This window comes from Squalius cephalus (genome assembly GCF_949319135.1).
Source record: "Squalius cephalus genome assembly, chromosome: 7".
In the NCBI taxonomy this organism is placed as follows: Eukaryota; Metazoa; Chordata; class Actinopteri; order Cypriniformes; family Leuciscidae; genus Squalius; species Squalius cephalus.
The window spans coordinates 34695273-34717949 of record NC_137128.1 but is presented as its reverse complement, the minus strand read 5'-3'; the positions used below and the strand labels follow the sequence as shown (position 1 = coordinate 34717949).

The following is a 22677-nucleotide window of genomic DNA, read 5'->3' as shown; positions in this document are numbered from 1 at the left end:
AAACAATCAATATGAGAACCTGTGAACTAAACAGAAAAATGCAGTACTGAAAAACATCAGGCGCTTTACCGAACAAAATGTAGGTCTCCAGAAGTTGGTGAAGCAGTCCATACCGCACATTAGCATAGAGGAAGTAGTAACTCGATAGCAGAAAACGCAAAGGCTCACATTGATTACCACCCATCTGATCAGAGAGAGAGAATAGACATCTCTTATGAGTTTAGTAACTGAAGCTGAAAGGTTGAAGAAGAGAGTAGAGGGATACTGACCAGGTGAGCAGGGAGATGAGACAGAATATCAGCATCAGAGTGAAGAAATGTGTCCTTCCCCTCGGGATTTGACCGCACCCAAAGGTGAGCTGGGAAAAAAAGTTATTTAGAAATAAATATATAAAAACCCTTACACTACTGTTCAAAAGTCTGTTTCTGAAAGAAGTCTCTTACGTTCAACCAAGGCTGCATTTATTTGATCAAAAATACAGTAAAACAATAATATTGTGAAACATTATTACAATTTAAAAGAAATGTATTCTATTTTAATATATTTTAAAATAGCTGCTACCAATCCGTTCTCATTGCTTAACCGTTTCATTCCATGATATGGTTTCATTTTCCACTGTGGGGCTGATAACAGAGTTCTTTGGAATTTAATACATAACTGTCAAAGAGGATGATCAGATATTTCTTATAATTTTATTATTAACTTGCATTAAATTCGCTCAAACAGTGTGCTTGCCCAGCTACAGAGAAAATGGCAACAGACAAGTGACCAATCCTGAGTGGCGACGTCACTACACACATTCTAGAATTCCAGGCCGAGAACGGTTTGTAATCGTGCCATGCCGAACCAAGCTCAAGTGAAAATATAACTGGAACGGTTGTAAAAACAGCTAATGTAAATTATTCCTCTGATGGCAATTACTCCAGTCTTCAGTGTCACATGATCCTTCAAAAATCATTCTAATATGCTGATTTGATGCTCAATTAAGATTTCTTTTTCATTGCAAAAGTAGAAAACTGTTGTACTGCTTAATATTTTTACTTTATTTTTCATGATTCTTTAATGAATACAAAGTTTAAAAGAATATCATTTATGAAAATATAATCTATAAACCAAAAAAAAAAATCTTCTGCAACAGCATAAAATTCATTACTGTCACTTTAATTTAATGCATCCTTGCTGCATAAAAGTATTAATTTCTTTTAAAAAAACAAAACCTTACTGCTCCCAAACTGTAGTGTATGGTGGCTGAGAGAGCTCAACGTGCTGCAAATGAAGAAGACACATGCAAATAGAAAAACACCCGCAAATTAAGTATAGTTTGTTACATTAATTACGTTGTCTTTCGTTACTTGCTTCACAAAGTGGGTTCCAAACAGCTACTTAATGCTCACTACTGCTTTGCCCTTCAAAGAGAGTAGGGCATAGGGATGCTCACGAACAATAAGCATGTCCCAGCCGGGTTCGTCACTTATTAGGGTCCCCTGGAAACATTTGCGTTGTGTAATGTGTTATTTGCAGTGCATTTCTGTATTTGGTTGTGTTGTGAACTTTTGCAGCGCGTTTCTGTATTTGGTTGTGTTGTGAGTATTTGGAGCACACATGTGTTTTAAAACTAATGAAGAAGTTTTCTTAATTTTCGGGAGTTTTTTCTTTTTGCATGCGTTTTCTTCAGTTGCAGCGCATTGAGCTCTCTCGGCCACCGTAGTAGTGTATAAAGCACATACAACGTATCACAATTTGCATGCATCCTGTTTTACCTGCAACTATCAGATGACTTCTGGTTCTACTCTCCTCAGTAGACAGATACAGATGTTCAAAGGCTGACCTCACCTCTGGATGGGTCAAAGTCAGGAGGTCATCTGAACCCTGACCGTGAGACTGTCCAATTATACTGGCAATACAACAAGAATAAATCATTCATTGTATAAAACAGAAGCTATTTCTTATGTCCACACATTCTTATGTCCTGTGCTGTACCTGTGCAAAGATTGTGCCAATATTGTGAGAATATTGCCATGGGAACACGGCTCTGTGGATGCCTTGCTATATGGAGAATTTCCTGCCATGACACCAGCCCTCCTCTGGAGTTTAAATCATTGCACATGTTCAGTATAGTGTAAAGATCACTCTCGCGCATCCCTGTGGAAAAAACAGATTAGTGATGAGCAGGGACGTCACTAGGATTGGAAGACAGGGGGGGCTTAGCCCCCAGGGTATTTGTAACTTGCGTTTATAGAAAATCTTAGTGAATTTGAGTAAAAAACAACTATGTATATGTTTAGCTGTATTTGTCTCTTCAACCCCGTTACCATCTTCAACCCTGTTGCCCTAGTCTCAACCCCGTCACACCGTCAACACTAACCCTAATTTAATGTTTGTTGAACTTAGTCAGAAATGTTCAGAGCAATCATAAGAATACTGATTTTAGTTCAAATTCTGAAGTTAAGCCACATCTTTGATCAAAAATGATAGGGTTGCATTCACAAAAAGTGCCAATTTCAGGCTTTAGTATAGCGTAAATTATGGTGCATGGCACAATTTCTGGTAAGCTACGCTTTTTTATTATTTCAATTCAATTCAATTATTGTAATTTGATTTAATATTGACTCATTTGGAAAAATATTAGGTATTCAAGATAGGTGTTAATTTTTCTCAAGAAAAAAATATCTCACCTAATGCTGTAAACATACAGAGAGCTCTATCAGCGATTTAAGGTTAAAAATAACTCAAATTAAATAATAACAACAACTTTATTTAATGATATAAGTAAAAAATATAATAAATATGTAATAGGCTATAGAACACATATTTAGCAAAATACTCTCTATAGCCCTTTTTTTCTTGCCATTTACGTGCTATAGCCTATATTATGTTCATTAAATGGCTTTCCTGAGGTAAATGTGGCATAATTGTTCTCCAGCTATGTTATTGACCTCTTCACGCTGATAAAAAAAACACTGATTGATCGATATTATGTATGAGGAATATACATTTCGGTAAGTTGTAGTCTACTACTGTATCTTTCAACAGTGTTCGTGTTTTTTTACTATTAGCTAGAGATGATCGGTTAACGTGCGCTAGGGATCTGTCGCGTCACATCTACAAGCGCCAAAACGGTATTTATTGTTTGAATTTCGTAATAAAATTGACAGAATCTGAGAGTTGAGATTCTTTTATATCATAAAGTAACCTGCTCTGTCTAAGTGTGTTGGTCTCCATCACTCCGTGTCCTCTTTGCTTCGCGATTTTTCTGTGCGTGAGTAAATGTAGGCCTATGTGTGGCGTGAGACCGTGTGAAAAGTGTCAATTGCCCAGTAGCAGCACGACTCTTTGTACTGTCCAACTTCCGACTTTTCGGCTATTTTTTGTAGCTGGATATATATCATTTGTTGCGCCTAAATATGAATGAGGATACGGTTATTGATAAATAGAATTGTTATTGTTGTTCTTATTATCATTTAGGGGGGCTTAGGAACATTTTGGGGTAGCTTCAGCCCCCCTAAAATAGGCCTAACGACGTCCCTGGTGATGAGAAATACTAATTTTCAATACATCTACATAAAAATTATAATGTTATTTAAATCATTAAACTATTTAAATTAATAAAAAAAGAAACATACAATTAAACTTCTAACAACATTACAATAAAAACTATATAAGATCTTAATATGGGATACAGTTTAAAATTAAGCTTTAGCTTAATGTTTAATATTTATTATACCATGGTCTGGGTGAATACTCGATTCTGATTGGCTGCAGGGTGTCCATTAAAAAGTGATAGAGGACAAACCATCAGGCGTAACCAGGGAAACCAAGTTATTGTTTGTAAAAACTTTAGATTTCGATTGTAAAACTAATTCAAATATAAACTAATGTTTTAAAAATGTTATTAGGCAAGTGACCATGGTATAAGCGGGTTAATGCCCTTCGAGGTGTCCATTGTCAGGTATTAATGGACTTCGGCGGAGGCCGCAGCACGTCGGGCGGTTCACGCCTCGCCGTCGTCCATTAATACCTGACAATGGACACCTCGAAGGGCATTAACCCTTACATAGAACCTCTAAAATTGTGTGGTGCGATTTTAAAAAGGTGCAACCAATGACATTTTTTAATAAAACTGATACACGTCCAATTTGTGATATCAATTGGGCCCACAGATATTTGTTTGGAATAAAACAATAAGTAAAACAAGTACCATGGTATGACCCTGAATTTTTGGACACGGCAATATCATGCTTTCTAGATATGTACCATGCAATGATATATGAATCATTCAATGCCATATTAATATTACGATTTGATACTAATCACTGTACCATGTTACCCCTTTTAAGAGAGAAGGGCTGGACAATTTAATTTGAGCTTGTCCCCTGTGGAGAAATCCTTAAAGAAATAAAAATGTGTAAAACAGGGTTAAATTAACATAACGGATAACAGTTCTTGCAGAAGTGCACTGCACTAAGTCAGCAATAAATAAATGTCTTGTACCGGTGGAGCTGACGGCAAGACTGGCTAATGCCCATCCCAGTCCTGCTCTGCAATATTCAGTCTCCAGCCTCAGCAGACTGTGCTGCACCAGCTCACCAAGGGACGGAGGAAGAGACTGGAGGCTGTCCTTCATCTAAATGACAAATTTCATCATCAACATTACGTTCAACTTTACATTTCTTAAGCGAAATAACATTATGTGGATCACTATAAAAAAACCTATTTAACAATAATTTACCTTCTCAAAGGAGGCATAATTCCTGAGCTCCTCACAGGCCAAATGGAGGTAGAGTGGACTCACAGACCCTTTCTTCATCAGCAGTGTCTGAAGCTACAGGGGGACACAACAATAAAGTCACTAGTTAAGCAAAAACAGTTCTCAATATTTCCTTATAGTACTCCAACAGCCTGAGATCAAAAGGGAAGTTCACCTGGTTATTGAAAGCAGAATCGCTCAGTTTCTTTCCAAATCCAACAAGCTGCTTCTGCACAATCTCCTTCCTGTCAGGTAAAGATAACTGCCCCAGTGGAAATGACACGGCACCTTTCCTTTTGCTAATAGTGTTTTGTAGGGATGATTCTGAAGTAACACTCAGGACCAAACAGACACCCTGAGAGGAAAGTGAACACAGTAATTGGTTGATGAGAAGGTTCCATCATTTTTTTAATACACTTATTTAAAGTGTTAGTTCCCCCCAAAATCAAAATTCGGTTTTTATTTACTCACCCTCAAGTTGTTCCAAACCCATAAGACTTTTGTTCATCTTCGAGACACGAATGAAGATATTTTTAATGAAATCTGAGAGATTTCTCTCCCTCCACTGAAAGTCCATTCAGTCTATTTGAAAGTTTATTCACATATAAACATTGACTGGCAAGCATGCTTGAGCTTCCGTTTATCATATTTGAGTGCTCTATGCACGTCCGCTGATCAATGTTTATATGTGAATAAAAGCCTAAATTAAATATTCATCATATAAAGCAATTGTGTGTTTTTGAAGACATGGATTAAACTGCTCGATTCATACAGACTTCTTTTATGATCTCTTTATGATCGTTTTAAAGCATCAGAGTTTTGGGTGAATAGACTTTCAATGGAGGAACAGAAATCTCTCAGATTTCATAAAAAATATCTTCACCTTTGTTTTGAAGATGAACGAAAGCCTTATAGGTTTGGAACAACATTTTTTTGGGCGAACTACCCCTTCAACTCTCTTACCTTAGGGATGTGCTGCGGTATCCATTCTGACACCCTTTGACCACGACCGTCATGGAAACGGTCCGCCCCATCAACAAGCAAGGCCAGTGGCTTCTCTTTGTTCAGGTCCTTCAAGTTCAACTGGAACTCAGACAACAAGTCCCTGTAATGCAACAAGAGAATAATTATGAAATGAGTTTGCTTGTATTTGCATATAACAATGCATGTTACATCAGATCCTTCCTTACTTGTAAGATGTGTTTGGAGGCAACTCCACATCATCTTTTCTTTTCCTCAGCCACTGAACAAGACAGCGCAGAAGCTGCCCAACACTGCAAGCAGACTGGCTAGCGTCTGTGGAGTAGGATATGACATCACAAAGAGGGGCTTTCTTGTTTTTGACAGAGGTTTTGAGTGCCTGGGCCAGGGCAGCCTTAATAAAACAGAAGATACAGAGAGATATTCAGATGTATTTCTAGTAATTCATCATACATTGGGCATTAATACATGAAGATACAGATTGTTTATTGAACAAATGAACAGTTACCATGAACACAGTTTTGCCCTCTCCAGGTTTTCCCTCAACCATCAGAACTCCTCCTTTTTGCTGACATTCTTGAACTTTCTCTGTTGCCATAGAAATAAGCTTTGCCCTGCCGTGAAACTGCCGCTGTTGGGAATCCTGATGGACTTCCTGTTCTTTAATCTCTGAGATCAAATCTTCATCTGTCTCCTACAAAAAAAAAAAGGAGAGACAAAAATTCCTGAAAATCACTCCACTAATTAATAAATGTAAAATAAGCACTGGGATGTACTGGGATTGAGATAGTGTCGATATGAATATAGATATAATAATATACAGATATGAATAGAATGAACAATTTGATAATACAAAAATAAATCTAATAAAACATTGATAAATAATCAAATAGAAAATATAAATTGACCAAATTGATATTATAGAAATAATGACATGTGACTATGAAGTGATTGGTAATTGAATATTTGCATTTTCTAATATCTACTATTATCAAAGAAGTTGGGACCTAATAAACAAATTTTGGCAATTCTATTCATTAGCAAATAATGTAGATAAACCCAATATGTAGACTGCCGAATATCCCAATATTTATATATGCACAAGTAGAATACACTAAATATAGGTGAGTACTGAATTCAAATGAATATTATATTTTCGATTTACTCATCTAAGATTAAATTATTTTAATGATCATATTGCAGACTTGTATCTATTTATCCTCAACATCCTTATTCATCGTTTAACTGATTTATCTTTCAATTGTTGTTTCAAACTGTGAGTGGCCCCCATAAAGTAGAGGATATGAAAACAATTATTTTAATTTGTTTTAATGAGACTCTGACCTCCACAAAGAGCTGCTGCACTGCTTCCCAGATATCCTCCAGCGCTGCTCTCCCAAAGTCCTCCAGTCCTTTCACATAGGGCTTTCCATCCACCACCCCACCCCATTCACAGGGATAACTAAGAGAATATGAAGCAGGGCACAAATAATAAATGCAATGCCAATGTCATTCCTCATTGTGCAAGGCAAAACAAATGTACAGAACTCACTTTTCTGTCACTTTAAACTCATTGTTCTGGATCCATGTTTTTAGGCTGTTCATTTTAGCTTCAGCTTCTTTGGATTCTGCCACAAAGTCTGTTCTCCATGCCACTGGTACTGAACTAAACATACAAACACACAAAATGTAGATGATATGACATACTGTACTTAAATCACATAGCCTCAGAAACATTAGCTGGCAGCTGTAATTGTTTTTCATCCATTATTTCATTTCATTACATCAAAACTGACTGAGAACAGCCTGCAGAAACAAAAATGAATCAGATCAGCTGACAAATGATAAATGAATGTATACCTGGTGAGATGGGGTGATCTGAAGTAGAAGAACATGCGGCTCTGGGCAGAGTCTGGATACAGCGCTTGAAACTGTCGAATCTCCATTTCAGTAATGGATAACCCATCAGGCGCAGAGTTCAGCTGACAGAGTGAAGCATGAAAGCAATTCATGAAACTTCAGGACAAGGGGCCCAAACCAGTATACAGTGTCGTTTTATATTGCTTTGGCTACATATTAGTAATTTAGGGATGAACCAATATTAAAATTCTGATTGATACCAATAATGTTATGAGTGATAATGTTATGGCTAATAACCAATAAATGGCGATATTCAAATCTATGCTTTGTCTAAATAAATTAAATTCTATACTATTTTGTCAAAATAAATTTTAAAGTAAAAGTTAAATATAAAAAAACTAATTTTTTCAAACAACAAGTGAATTTAGGCATCACAGCATTATAATGTACAGTAAAAAAATTATATTCATTTTGAGATTTGCTAAACATTACATTAAACGGTGTTAGTAAACTATTTTTTTTTTTTAAGATTTTCTTTAAGTGAGCGTTAGATTACGGCAAAAGTAATATACATGATAGCACGATAGCACTAATGTATTGTGCATCCCTAGTCATTTTTAATAAATACGTAAAAGACTGACTCTGAACATAAAGGGCAAGGCTATACTAGTTTTTAAAACTGGACCCTTATTTAAAACTTCTGACCAAGTTCAGAAGGTACACTACCGACATCAACTCTGGTGAATATTAAAGGTGCAGTAAGTGATTTCTGAGAAACAATGTTGATATTTGAAATCAACCCAATCAAACAAAACCCTCCCTTCATTGCTCCGCCCCCAAAATGCAGATACACACAACGACTGGATGTCTCTGTCATAGCTGAAGCAAAGAATAATAAATCTTCACAAAAAATAAAGTGAAGATGATGAACGAATGACAAGGAAGAGCAATAAATTAACATAGTATACAGGAGTATATACACAAGCAAGAGTTCACTGTTAGTCGCAGCAGCACACCAGCACCAGACAAACAATGACACATAAAACTGTCCTGTTACTATAGGTAACATTACAGAAGCAGCATAACCAACGTCACTCACACATGGAGCAGAAACAATGCAACCTTGGCGTCCGTTTTCAAGCCTTCCCACTTAGGTCTCTCTAGCACTAGTGTATTCATATTCCTATGACCCTTTCTCTTTTGTAATGTCTCTCAGTCATCTCTCTTACTATAGTCTTTCTTCAAATATCCCTCTTGCTCACTCTCTCTCCTCCCCCATTATGAGTGTATAAATCCCCTACTGCTGATTGGCTACAAGTGTGTTGTGATGCTCGGTCCAATCCACTTTGAACATTTAAACTTGAAGTTGTACACTTTTAGAAGTGCAGCACATGACTAATCACCTGTATCACAATTTTGATAAAAGTATCTATCAGATAAATAAATGAAATTATTACCCAGTTGTATTGAGGAAGTTCAGGTAGTGTGGGGTGGGGCGGCACTAGGCCATATCTCTCCCCCAGAATCCCCAGCAGCAGCTGGCTGCGACAGACCTCCGATAGACAGAGCTCCACAGCACGGTTAGACTCCTCCTCAGTAACACCCCAACGCAGCTCTACTTCCTGCAGGTACAGATAGTGTGCCGCTGCCCGCCTTCTGAGCTCTGGAAACACACTACGCACAAGAACATCCCTCTCTGCATGCATGTCCCTGAACGTAGTAGAGATGAACACTCGCACACCTTTCCATCTATAAAGAGAGAAAATAATGAAAAGAGAATTGACATGGAAAATTTTGTTTAGCATTTCATTTCCAATGTACGTATATCTAGTGTGGTCTATTGCAATATATTCTGGACCACAACCACCCAATTTAGACTTAAAGTGATTGACATACATTTTGTTTAATACAAGTAATTAATGGATATTTGAGCTTTGGTGTTACTGGAACTTACCTGAACTTTGGTGTTGCTGGAAGTGCGATGACATCGGCAGCTCTCTCAGGTTCAGTTTTGCGCCCCTGTGGTGGAGGGATTTTATAGACTCTGTCCATGTGCTCCACGTGCTGCAGCATCCTTGAGGAGCCTCTCTCGGAGACAAACCTACGATCACAAAACAGATCTGAATGAACATCTGAAACAACTCCATTATCGCCATTATCTCTGATAACAGATTCAAGAGTAGATGAGTAAAGTTGTAGAATGCTTAATGCAAAGAGCAAAATACATTGTTGTTTACAAAATCAAACACAAGGAAGAATATTTATAACTTCTATTTATATGCAAACAGTCAAAATGCGAGATGGGGGCTTCTATGAACATTTCTGTGAACATAGCAGAGTTTTAAAATGATTAATTGAAACGGATAGTTTGAATTTAACTGAACTTACAAACTCTAATGTTTTAGCACCTGAAGTTTAAAATAATTACACACCCTTTAAGAGACAAATTAACAAAAAACATATTAAGATCATTGCAATATTCAAAAGTTTGGGGTCAGTTTTTTTTATGAAATGAACGCTTATATAGCAAGTATGATCAACTGATCAAAAGTGTATTACGACCTGCGCTACTTTTATTTGTGTTGTTGCGCTGGGTTCTTTCTCTCTAGCGCTTTTCTTTCTTGTTCTGTCTTTGTTTGAATGAATGAATGAATGAGGCATTTATATAGCGCTTTCATATGTACTACTGTACACCCAAAGCGCTTTACAATCATATCAGGGGTCTCTGCTCAACCACCACCAGTGTGCAGCATCCACTTGGATGATGCGACGGCAGCCACAGTACAACGGCGCCAGTGCGCTCACCACACACTAGCTATAGGTGGAGAGAGGAGAGAGAGTGATGGAGCCAATTCAATGTAAGGGGATTATTAGGAGGCCATGATTGGTAAGGGCCAATGTGTGGAATGTGGCCAGGACACCGGGGTTACACCCCTACTCTTTACGAGAAATGCCATGGGATTTTTAATGACCACAGAGAGTCAGGACCTCGGTTTTACGTCTCATCCGAAGGACGGATGAGACGTTGTTTTCTGATAGATTGTCTGAGGATGGGTACAACAGTCATTGGCTGTTCAGTCGAGGCGTGGTCTTTATAAGGACGCTGCTGGCACTCGACGGAGAGCTCATTTCTGGTTGTGATCGTGATCGGGTTGAGAGCTCCTGGATCTCTCCCCCAGCCGATTATCAAACTCGTGAAGTTCATTCTGATTCTTACACACGTGGATCATGTTCAATTATGTTAAAAATATGTTAAAAGATCTCAGAGTGTATGAGGTGTCCTGCCTCTTTTTTTGGGTTAACCTGTTTGTGCTTTGTTTTTGATATGGATTTAGGTAAGCCAACTGGATTTTATTTTGCATTTGATTATGTTATTTCATTTATCCCTTTTGTAAGAAGAAGAAGAAGAAGAAGAAGAAGAAGAAGAAGAAGAAGAAGAAGAAGAAGAAGAAGAAGAAGAAGAAGAAGAAGACTTCTGAAGGATCATGTGACAATGAAAATTCAGCTTTGCATCACAGGAATAAATTAAATGAAAATGAATAAATGAATTTAAGTTTTTTAATTGTTTTTATTTTATTTTTTAAATGCAGCCTTTGTGAACAAAGACTTCTTTCAAAAGCATAAAAAAAAACTTTTGAACAGTAGTGTATATTGTGAATATTAGATCAGACACTCGCTCTTACTGCCAATTACATGTTTTGTTTTTCAAAAGAAAATCATCTTAAAGGGGTCATGAACTGGATTGTTTTATTATTTTATAATGTTGCCTGGGGTGCCCTTATAATGTTAGTATGATTTTTACATCAAAAATTGTCATAATTTATAAATAAAAGCCATTTTTCCAAGCCTGATTTCAGCCTTAGATTTGAACGCTCCGTTTTAAGGGGCGTGTCTGCTGTGAGACTGCAGTGTAAACGCCCACTGCTGTGATTGGCTGACATGCTTGCATATGAAATAGCTAGTATTACATGAACTCTCTCGAAAACTTTTACTACGTTTTTACTATTACAGCTATCTAGATTAACAAATCGTGAAAAGTATCGTTTAAAGCATTATATTTAAATCTATTCCATCACATGAAAGGTTGCAGGACGATGAGCACTGAGCAGATGACAGACAGTCTGTTGATCGCGTGAATAAAGATCTTATCATTGCAACGCAATTTTTGCACTCTCACAAATGCTTACACCAAATCACAATGCAAACACGATGTGAATACACAGTAAGAGCTTCGTTGTGTAGTGTAACAGTGTCATTATTTCATCACGAGTTTGGCAAGTGTCCAGATAAGCTCTCGCGGCTCGCGCTGTGCTGTTTGATTGACAGCCTGGGCGAATGGAAAGGGATCGTTCTTTGATCGCTTTCTGTATATAATTTAATAACAGTTTAAAAAAGATTATTTTCATAATACTACGAGAAATTATGTGAAGTTGATCGTTTAGTCACTGATGCATAAACAGTATTGAACAATTTTAAGAGAAAGATATCTGAACTTGAATAATTACACATCAGAAATCACTGATCGCAGATCAGGCATTAGAATACACATGGTTACTTACATGTTGCTGGCACATCCGTCGGGAAATTGTGATTGACTGATTTAATAAAGTTTAACCATGCTGGAATCCGAAGGAAGCTTATGACTGTCTTCTTCCACAAACAGGCACGCACAATATTTAGTCAACAGCATGTTTATTGCTTGGAAGTAGCTCGATCCGGTTTAGCAATCATCATGTCGTCTATTTAGCATGTTTGGGCGAATCGGTGGGCGGGGCTAAACAGGCCGTGTTGAAGTAGGCGTTGATCTTCTTTTGTGGAGGCGGTGTTCTATCCTCTTTGACGTCATAGATCCCCACTTTGAAAAACGAGTCGTTTGCTGAGCCTGATGTCTATAAAAGCTTTTATTGGACTAACAAGGTAGTTTTCAGTTCTGAAACTTACAGGATATTATTATAGTATTATGATCTCTTATATGTCAAAAGCTCAAGGAAAATTTGATTTCTCAGTTCATCACCCCTTTAAATCTTTTCACAAGAGAGAATATATATAGAGTACAACATAGGAATGAACTAAAGATCTTACTTCAGGATCTGCTCGCTAAACCCACAAAGTTGTACTGTGCTTGATTCACGTCTGTATTGAATATTATCTTGTGGAGACCTGTTAAAAAACAAACAATACAAGATTTATTTGCAACTATTTTTGTAAGCATTTATGATCCAAACAGCAGATGCTTCAAGGAAACATAAGCAGTTGCTCTTATAAAAGTAACATATCAGACTCAATTTCAATTTTGGAAATTGGAGATAGAAGACGTTTCAAAAAACGTACGTTTGTCCGAGCAGCACCTCTATCACAACAGCATCAGCGTTAGTGTCTTGCCGATAGTTATTGATATCTGCCATTAAATCGCTGTCGGTGGAGCAACCATCAAACACAACTATACGATCCAGCTGTGGGGAGAGAGGTTTTAACAGACATGCCACTTATTTTAACCCATGTGCAGAAATTTGTGCAAAAACGCACCCTGGTATAACCATAAATTAAAAAGGGGCTCACACCTTTGTCTTTTCTTCAGTCAGCTTTGCAAAGAATGTAGACGAAGTTATGTATTCAGATTCTACGTTGCAATCATCCATATCCTAAGAGAGAGAGGGACAGAGAGACAAAGAGGATAAAACACAAAAAAGGTATGACGCAATCCAAAAATATAATTTAAAGTTTTTGTTATTATACAATATTGGATATTTAATTGTGCATGCTTAACAACTGTTTTTACATTTAAAAACACAAATAATTAAAATAACGGCGTTAAAAGTAATCTTCAGCCAATCTCAAATTGAATATCCATTTTTATAATGTTGTAATGCCCAACTTCACTTAGAGCATTTAAAATAAGTGATTTTATTTTCTAATGTTTTATTTTTATAAATAAATTGCATCCATTTTTTTTTCTCGTTTTAATCTTATTTCTGTGTTTTGTTTTTATTTAAATTTTATTTAAAGCAGGAGCCTGTTTGATTCTCAAGTTATATACACAATAAAAGGGAACATTGCTTACATTCAATTGCTTCATTGCTTGTCTCACATTATCCAGAAGGACGTCAGACTTTAACAACTTTAACTCCTGGTAGTCTTCGAATCTACGCAGTAGGACTTGGGAATCTTCACTGCAGTAGTTAATCATCATGCATAAAAGCAGCGCAGCTTCCTGCACCTGCAGAAGCAAAAGAAATATACTTCACAATACGTTTCATTTTGAGCTTAATTTCATAACAAACTATGGTAATCATTTATAACACAAAAATATAAATCCACAGTCACAGATGTTCATATCTGACCGATGCTGAGAGTTTATCGCTGTCAATGTTATCGGTGCTTTCAGGGGGCAAGCAGAACTCATCAGCGTCATGCCAGTCTGGATCCTCTGAATAATAATAAGAACAGATCACAAGAGTGCGTCCAGGGAGAGGGGGGATGTTGTACTTGCAGGAGATCTGCACAGCTTTCTCCAAAGCACAGCAGTACTTCTTCAGAAGCTCCTGAGTGTACAGTCTCTGACTAACAAATTACAACAAACAACAACAACGTCAGTTTAGGAGTAAAAAAAACCTTGATCATACAACTTATACTATGTAATAGTTTTCTTTAATAATAAATACACACTTTGCTTTTCTCAGGAGATTGCGTTTGGCGTTGAATATGCGGTATACGAAGGGCACTCGCATTGTAACTCTCAGTCTCTTGCGCGCTGTTGTGTCCCAATTGTGTCGGTGGAATCGTTTGCTCTTCGGCAATTTCTTCAGAATGTCTCGTAGGATCACCTTGGAGCTTGGCACCTCGACCGCAGGCCCACCAACTGAAAGGGGAGAACATGTCACTTAAACTTCCTCAAGAACACGTCAATAAAAGACATTTGCATTATTACATTGTGATTCTTTTCTTGATGAAATTGTTTTTGAAAACCATGGTTTGTAGATTTAAACACTAAAAATCCCTAATGCACCATAAACAAATCTTTGATAATGACTGAATTAACTGTACACTACTGTTCAAAAGTTTGCATTCGGTAAGATTTTATGGTTTTTGGGAACATTTTAATTAATGAGCATTATGAAATTAATTCCTTTGATGAATGAGTTCTGATCATTCAGAAATCAGTGTAACATGCTGATTTTCTATGAATATTGAAAACTGCTGCTTAATATTTTTGAAGAAACGTGATACATATTTTTCAGGATTCTTTGATGAATACAAAGATTAAAAGAACAGCATCAATTTAAAATAGAAAAGTTTTGTAACATTATAATTGTCTGTACTGTCCCTTTTGACCAATTTCATATATATTATTGTTGTTAAATAAAAGTAATAATTTTAACAATTGTGCCAAGCAGGACCAGTTTTTGGATCAGTATATTTTCCTTGATAAACAAAAATAGTCCTAAAACTAAATTTTAATAACCTCTAAAATCAGATGGAAATGATAGCTTGAGAATGTTTTTGAAGCCCCAACATCAGCTGAAAACCTAACCCTAAAATCAGGAACACAATCACACTGCTACTCCAACTTACCAAATTTACAGAGCTCCAAAATAACTTTATAAGCAGACAGGAAACGGAAGGGAAACTGTCTGCTCTTGATTACAGCGTTCTGTAAGATTAATTTAAATCTGTTAACGAATTGACCATCTTATATGCGTTCCAGTAAGTGAAAATCTGAATTTAAGAAATGCTCACCTTCGAGGTGAGTCTGTTGAGGATCACAGAATGATGTTTCTCACTGATACCCGTAGAAATCATATTCCTCAGGTTCCTCAGCATTGCCATAAAAGGAAGAGACTTCCCATCTGAAATCACACAAAAAAAACCATATACTTAAGTATGAGTAGATGTTCAAGAATTAAGTACATTATGAACCCAGTGCATCTTGGACCCTAATTCACACCAATGAGTTTCTCCCAGGTGGCAGCTTTGTTTCCCTCCTGACTTAGTTTGCACTCCCATGTGTCAGGTTGCTTAAGTTTCATCCGTTTTCCAGCTCTCTCTCTTTCCCAGACCCCACTAAGACCACTGCGAGAGAAGGCCTTCAGATCACTCGGGTATCTGCAAGCAAAAACAGGTAACAAACATAATCACTCGTGGCTGAAAGTTACACTGGACTAAGCAATCAGTTCACCAACATTAAACAGAAGTGATTAAAATATATATGCCAGTTTGTAGGACTAACTTCTTTCCCAGAATGGCCATGACATGTTCTGCAGATTCTTTGATGTGAAGGCGCTTTATCATCTTCTTGAAGTTGAATTCACTCTGTTTTTTATCCTTTGTAGCACGATTCTGGCTCTCCAACTATATCATAACATACAGAACTGAATCAAAAGATGTTCAGAAAACATTTTGATGTGCAATAATCATGCGCAATCAAACAGATGAAACTAAACATGGCAAAGTTTACATATTGTTTGAGAATTGAATCATCCACTCTGACGAGGTCACCCCACATTTTCCACTGTGCAGCAGAGATTTTCTGAAAGAAGAGGGTAGAAAACAAAAGCATTTAAAAAGTTATGTAGAAAGAAAAAATCTGAAAGAAATAGTGTTCATTATTGCATGATGGTAGAATGTGTGCTTTTCTAAAGATACACAAGTATTAGACAACATTTAAAAAATACAGGATTCAAAATATCTTTAAAAAAAATTAAACCTGGAAATAAACAAAGACTTTAAAACTATATTAAAACAATAAATGGAACAATTTTTATGTTCAGTGAACCCCACTGTATGTGTTTTGATCTGTAATATTAAATATTAAGTGTTTTTTGACATATTACCTCTCCTTTCTTTCGTTTCTTATTGTGTTTGCAGCGATGCTTCCGTGTATTGTATTTGGCCAGCTGATATTCAGTGAACTGCTTAAATTTATCCACTAGAGCTTTTTTCAGGCAGGAAGGTAAAGATTTACTGAAACACTGCACAAAAATTTTAAAAAGCATGAAAAAAACAAGAATTATAGGAATAATACAGTAAATCCTTATTTGTACATCCACCATAATATTCTTTATAATACAATATAAACGTATATGAATATGGTGATAAATTTAGGACAGCATTAAATAAAGGACAGCAAGATATTTACTATATTAACACTTACCAGGCTATAGATTCTTGTCAACTCCAGCCAATCAGATGGCAGCTGCACAGCAGCACAAAAGTACCTTCTCAAGTGTGGCTTAGAAGCAGGCAGATGGGCCGCCAGCGCTAGCAAGAAGTTGGCTGTGATTCGAATGTTTAGTTCCTGCCTAGTATAGACTGCAACCTAAAACCAACGCAAATATGCAAAACCACACACGTTGACAACATAACCACCTGACAACATAACCCACATGCACTCACACATGAGAAATCACCAACCTTAAGGAGAAACTCTGGGTCTTCTGTAGTAATCTCTGTGGCCAGGTTCTTAATAATGCTCCACACACTCGTCTTCTTATCCCAGTCAGTCTGGCCCGGGGTACAGCTCTTATTAACCAGGGAGGAGCACACCATATTCAGCAGGATGTTCTGAAGGACAAACAAAAGAACTGTCAATGTAGAAATGTTGTTTGACTTCACATTCATCACTCTGTATATCCATTATGTGGTGTAAGAATGATTACAAATAAGTTTGGTCATTTTTCTGAATGATCATGTAACACTGAATAGCTGCTGAAAATTCAGCTTACCCATCACAAGAATAAATTACATTTTAAAATACATTATAAATATGTTTTATAATATGATATGTAAAGCGCATTCATATTAAAATAGAAAACAGAAATAGGATTACTGTTTTCACTGTAGTTTTGATCAAATAAATGCAACCTTGGTGATCATTATTCAAACCCCAGAACTGTGACCATTTGGCTCACCTTTCGGACCCTCAGATCCACAAGTTTTTCATCCTCACTTGCTTCAATCTCCCCAAATTCCTCACGAGGAGCAAAAGTCTGCTCCTCCTCTCTATCTAAATCCATATCCAAAACAGGGATCTCAGAGGACAGCATCTGGTCTTCCTCTTCTAAGCTTTCCTTGGAAGGCATCCTGATGGCATCCTGTTAAGATACAATATAAAAGACAATATAATTAACTACATTTGTATTTCCAGAAGAAAATACCAGTCCTCGCAAGATATCTGTACGTTTACGCAGAACCAAAGAGAAGTCTTTGATCAGAGTTGTCTTAACCGTAATGTGCTTTCTTAATGTTTTTCAAAGTGGTTATATTTGGATAAACAGATGTACGACCTAAAGATGAAATTATTAATAAAATGTGTGTATGCTTAGTGGTTGAGTTGAATTAGTAGCAATGATTGTGTTATTTTAATTAAATATGAATACAAATTTGTGGAGAATTAAAGAATTTAAAAAATAATTATGCTACATTAATTCACATGCAATTTTACAAAGCATTACAGAGGAAATCACTCTATACCTGTCTGGGCTCCTCACTATATCCCAGCCGGCCTTCAGGTGAGAAAAGCATGTCTTCCACTTCTCTCTTTTCATTTGTGCCCGCTTGATTCTCATTTGAAGGTGACAGATAGGGGCAGAGTGTTGGGATGGCACTGGCAGTGGAATTTTGGGAGCAGGAGAGTAAAGGATTATGGGAATAGGTGGAGGTTAGAGAGGATGAGACTGGAGGGTGGAGTGGAGGCTCCATTAGGAGGGTATTCCGGGTGCTCAGCAGAGAGGAATTAGAGGAGATTGAGCTCATCATTGTGGATGACAGAAGAGATGAGGTGGCCATGGTGGAGGACAGGCTGGTTGGCTGGAGTGCTGGACATGATGAGAAGGTGGAGGTCTGATTGACCCAGGATGGAGATGTGTACTGATGGTGAGACAATGCTGAGGGCGCTTGAGCCAGAAACCGGTTTTCCAGCCTTGGAGTGCTATAGTTTAGCTGTAGTCTGGCATCCATATTCACCTTCAGATCAGACTGAAGAGGAGCCGGAGCCTTCATGTCTGCTTGCTTGAAGAAAGGAGAAACATAAATTGTGTGTTTTTTTTCCAAAGACATTGCAAATGCTAAAAATACAATTCTAATCACTAATTCTTGAGATATTGAACAAAATATGCAACACAACTTTACCTGCAAATTAGATTTTAAATAAGAAACTTGAATCAGAGATGATCACAATACAGTTCTCTTAACATAAATGGATTTAAAAAAAAAAAAAAAACATTGCCAAAGTCAGTCTTTATCCTAAAAGTCCTCTTTCCATCTTTTTATGAGTTCAACAAGAGGGGGAGGGAAGAATACTATGGTCCATCAACTGTTTAGTTACTGACATTCTTCAAAATAGCTTCTTTTGTGTTTTGCAGAAGAAATTCATACAGGTTTGAAACAACTTGAGGGTGGTGAGTACTTTAATTTTATTATTTTTTTGGTGAATTATCCCTTTTTAGTAATTGTGCATACTGTCACTGCTATATGGAGAGGGGACAAAAGTTTCAATGCCAGCTGCCCTGCCATGGAAATATTTAATATTTTACCCCTATTGGCTATATGTAACCCTGTCACAAATTGTAAAGAAATAGTTTGTTATTTTAGATCATTTGCCTCATTATAACTAGGCTCTAGTAGATACAAGGCAAACAACAACAACAACAAAAAAAGTATTCTACCACATGGGTGATTATAGTAATAATATGGTTATTTTGTCAACCATAAACTTGTCAAAAGTCAGAGATTTTCTGTCTGAAGGTAATGCGACTCAGAATCACTAGCATTGACAAGCATGGGTGTGTCTTATGCAAACAACAAACGTAATGTAGACACACCAGAAAAATCAAACAATAGCTTTCTCCAATCCTTTTCACCCTTTCACCGAGTCTATTTAAACATTAAGTACTGGTAGATATATTTCCCTATACACTGCACTGCATATGAAATAATGTGATTTCCCTTATTAATGCTGATGCTGCTGTTAGCAGTGTCTTTCGAACTGGACATGTAGGTTACAGGAACTGCTACGCTCCCGTCGGATTAGAACCGCTCTTCAAGATTTAATACGCTATAAAGTCCAATTCGCAGGGCACTTACTGTCGATTGTGTGCGGGTCAAAGAGCATCCTCTATCTCAAGCTGATAACGAATGAAGAACAATAAAAATGTGTTTTCGCAATGTCGACTCCTTATTGGCACGAAAAGAAGACAAATTCATCACCACACCCTCATTTAATGTTTCACGTGCATTTTAAAAACCCTTCTAAATCCGTTGTGGTAAACGACATACACACACGTTATAAGCTTGAGCAGTAGGCTATGTCTGACACTGACTGCAGTAATTATAGACATGAAAGTTGCCGAGACAGCCGAGTAACCCTGTTGTAAACAAACTCATGCGCACTATATTTGGATTATTACGTGCGACACGGTTTGCTCAGTTGTGTCACTAAAAAATAAAGACATAACTCACCTTTTAATGCTTCGTGACCAAGTGTTGGTGTAAAATGAAGTAAACCGGTGAGCTGCAGATAACCAGTGAAACTTGTTAACTTCCTCACCTGTCATGTCATGACTATGTCACTACCGTAATGAACCAAATAGATGCATTATAAAAGATGGGTGGAGGCGTCTCTAAAGCGTTACTGAGCGAAATATGTGCCATAATTTAACAAACAAATCCAGCATTTTGCAAACAAACTCAATCTACTTTGCAAAGGAAAACTCGACTCGCAAACAAACTCAATCTACTTTGCAAAGGAAAACTCGACTCGCAAACAAACTCAATCTACTTCGCAAAGGAAAACTCGACTCGCAAACAAACTCGATCCGCTTTGCAAAGGAAATCATCGCAAACAAACAGAAAGCAATGTGCAAGCACAAAGGTCACAAATGCGTGCAGGCAGATTTTCTCACAAATGCAGTTGAGCAACTTCCTCCTCTAAAACAGTAGATGGCGCTAAACTATAGGCTAATTTAGCGCTAGTCTCCCGGGAGAAGCACTGATTTGAAACTTGCCTTTGCCTACAGCTGAGGAAAATGACCGGTGAACGGGTGTGTTTCTGTCTTATTTGATCTATAATTAACCTTTTTGAGGTTTTCTCTTGCCAAACGTTTATTGCATATCTAGACAGAAATCCACATTAGCACCATAAATTAGTGATTATGTCTACACTTGAACGAATCTATTTCTTTCGTTCTCCATAAATGAATGAGAACATTTCATTTAATTGAGCGGCGGGTTTCATTTGTGTGTCCAAAATAATAATTTGGGCACTGCATAGGCTACGTCACAGGCAAGATAAGAAACAATTGTATATTGTTTTTTTTGTTTGTTTTTTGCATTAATTATTTTATTACATTAATTGTTAAGCTGACTGAATTCCAACTAGGCTAAATAAATAAATAAGTGGGAGCCTCCTTTCAATTAAATTAAATGTTCTCATTAATTTATGGAGAACGAAAGAAATAGATTCATTCAAGTGTAGACATAATCACTAATTTAGTAATTTCGCATGAGTCCGATGCAGAAAAAAATGACAAAAAGCAACAAGATGGCAGAGCTTTCAGCTTATAGATTCCCCGATCCTAGAGTGAAGTGCTACTAAGTGCTAATGTGGATTTCTGTCTAGATATGCAATAAACGTTTGGCAAGAGAAAACCTCAAAAAGGTTAATTATAGATCAAATAAGACAGAAACACACCCGTTCACCGGTCATTTTCCTCAGCATAGGCAAAGGCAAGTTTCAAATCAGTGCTTCTCCTGGGAGACTAGCACTAAATTAGCCTATAGTTTAGCGCCATCTACTGTTTTAGAAGAGGAAGTTGCTCAACTGCATTTGTGAGAAAATCTGCCTGGACGCATTTGTGAGAAAATCTGCCAGGACACATTTGTGAGAAAATCTGCCTGCACGCATTTGTGAGAAAATCTGCCTGGACGCATTTGTGACCTTTGTGCTTGCACATTGGTTTCTTTTTGTTTGCGAGTCGAGATTTCCTTTGCAAAGCGGATCGAGTTTGTTTGCGAGTCGAGTTTTCCTTTGCGAAGTAGATTGAGTTTGTTTGCGAGTCGAGTTTTCCTTTGCGAAGTAGATTGAGTTTGTTTGCAAAATGCTGGATTTGTTTGTTAAATTATGGCACATAATTCGCTCCATACGTTTCTCCATCTCCAGTCACATGAGTGATTTTAGTTTTGAAAGCTGTCGACATTTCAACAAGGCTCCTCCATTAAACTGGTATGTTATTGAATGTTGTTTAAAAATAACAGTTGATGCAATGTTTTTTAAAAGGAAAACAGGAACTATAGTAGCCTATTAATTTTTTTTAGTAGGCTATTCAAATCCAGTGATCCACTTGTGCATAGATAGAGACATTACATATTTGCATTCTTTAATGCAATGCTTACATTTTTACATTTTAAAGGGGTCATGACATGAACTGTATTGTTTTGTTTTGTAATGTTTCCTGGGGTGAACTTAATAATGTTAGTATGATTTTTACATCAAAAATAAAAAGGTGATTTTGCTACCCATTTTAGCCCTCTGATTTGAACGCTCTGGCTGCATCCGAAAACTAAAAAAAAAAAATGCTGCCTTCGGAGGACGCATTCCGAGGTATAAAGGCACCAAGGAACGTCCGAATCCAAAGTTAGCTTCCTGTCTCATGAGATGCATTCATCATCTCATCGATTTTTGAAGGCAGCATAGATGTATCCTTCGCTGCCTTTGATATCCCACAATCCTGTGCTTTCCATTCTGTGACAGCTGAGCTAAAAAAGAAAGATGGCGTCTGAAAGTTGCGTCTGGTAGTTTGTGTGTAAACCACCAAAGCTCACGCTATTTTGCTGTAGATCATTAAACGCTGCCTCAGAGGTGTGTCTGATATCAGTTTTGTGAGGTAAGTTACCTTCGTGCGCAAACACTGCCTGCAGTCATTGCCGTAATTACACGACAGTTTCACACGTGTTGGCCCTTTTGGCCTTCCATAGGGAACAAGTCAGCTGCCTACGTTTCCAGGTGCAGCCACTCTGTTTGAAGGGGCGTGTCTGCTGTGAGACTTCAGTGTAAACGCCCACTGCTGTGATTGGCTAACGTCTTTGCATAGTAA

The 22677-nt window shown here is 37.2% G+C and overlaps 1 protein-coding gene across 1 annotated transcript in view; it reads right to left on the bottom strand.

Annotated features, from left to right (window-relative positions):
* LOC307161250 (telomerase protein component 1-like) overlaps positions 1–20156 on the bottom strand; it is a 31091-nt gene extending 10935 nt beyond the window's left edge. Inside the window, 33 exon segments of the mRNA XM_079875874.1 lie at positions 70–184; positions 270–358; positions 1761–1894; positions 1981–2000; positions 2003–2142; positions 4492–4624; positions 4730–4822; positions 4923–5102; positions 5711–5852; positions 5938–6122; positions 6237–6422; positions 7073–7190; positions 7281–7394; positions 7589–7710; positions 9046–9337; positions 9543–9689; positions 12671–12748; positions 12920–13041; positions 13150–13230; positions 13650–13805; positions 13930–14149; positions 14255–14447; positions 15161–15239; positions 15326–15435; positions 15534–15691; positions 15816–15937; positions 16044–16115; positions 16420–16557; positions 16740–16904; positions 17000–17149; positions 17497–17679; positions 18059–18595; positions 20045–20156. Of these exon segments, the coding sequence (XP_079732000.1) occupies positions 70–184; positions 270–358; positions 1761–1894; positions 1981–2000; positions 2003–2142; positions 4492–4624; positions 4730–4822; positions 4923–5102; positions 5711–5852; positions 5938–6122; positions 6237–6422; positions 7073–7190; positions 7281–7394; positions 7589–7710; positions 9046–9337; positions 9543–9689; positions 12671–12748; positions 12920–13041; positions 13150–13230; positions 13650–13805; positions 13930–14149; positions 14255–14447; positions 15161–15239; positions 15326–15435; positions 15534–15691; positions 15816–15937; positions 16044–16115; positions 16420–16557; positions 16740–16904; positions 17000–17149; positions 17497–17679; positions 18059–18586 (4765 nt within the window). The 5' untranslated portion in view covers positions 18587–18595; positions 20045–20156.
* Positions 20157–22677: the final 2521 nt, after the last annotated feature.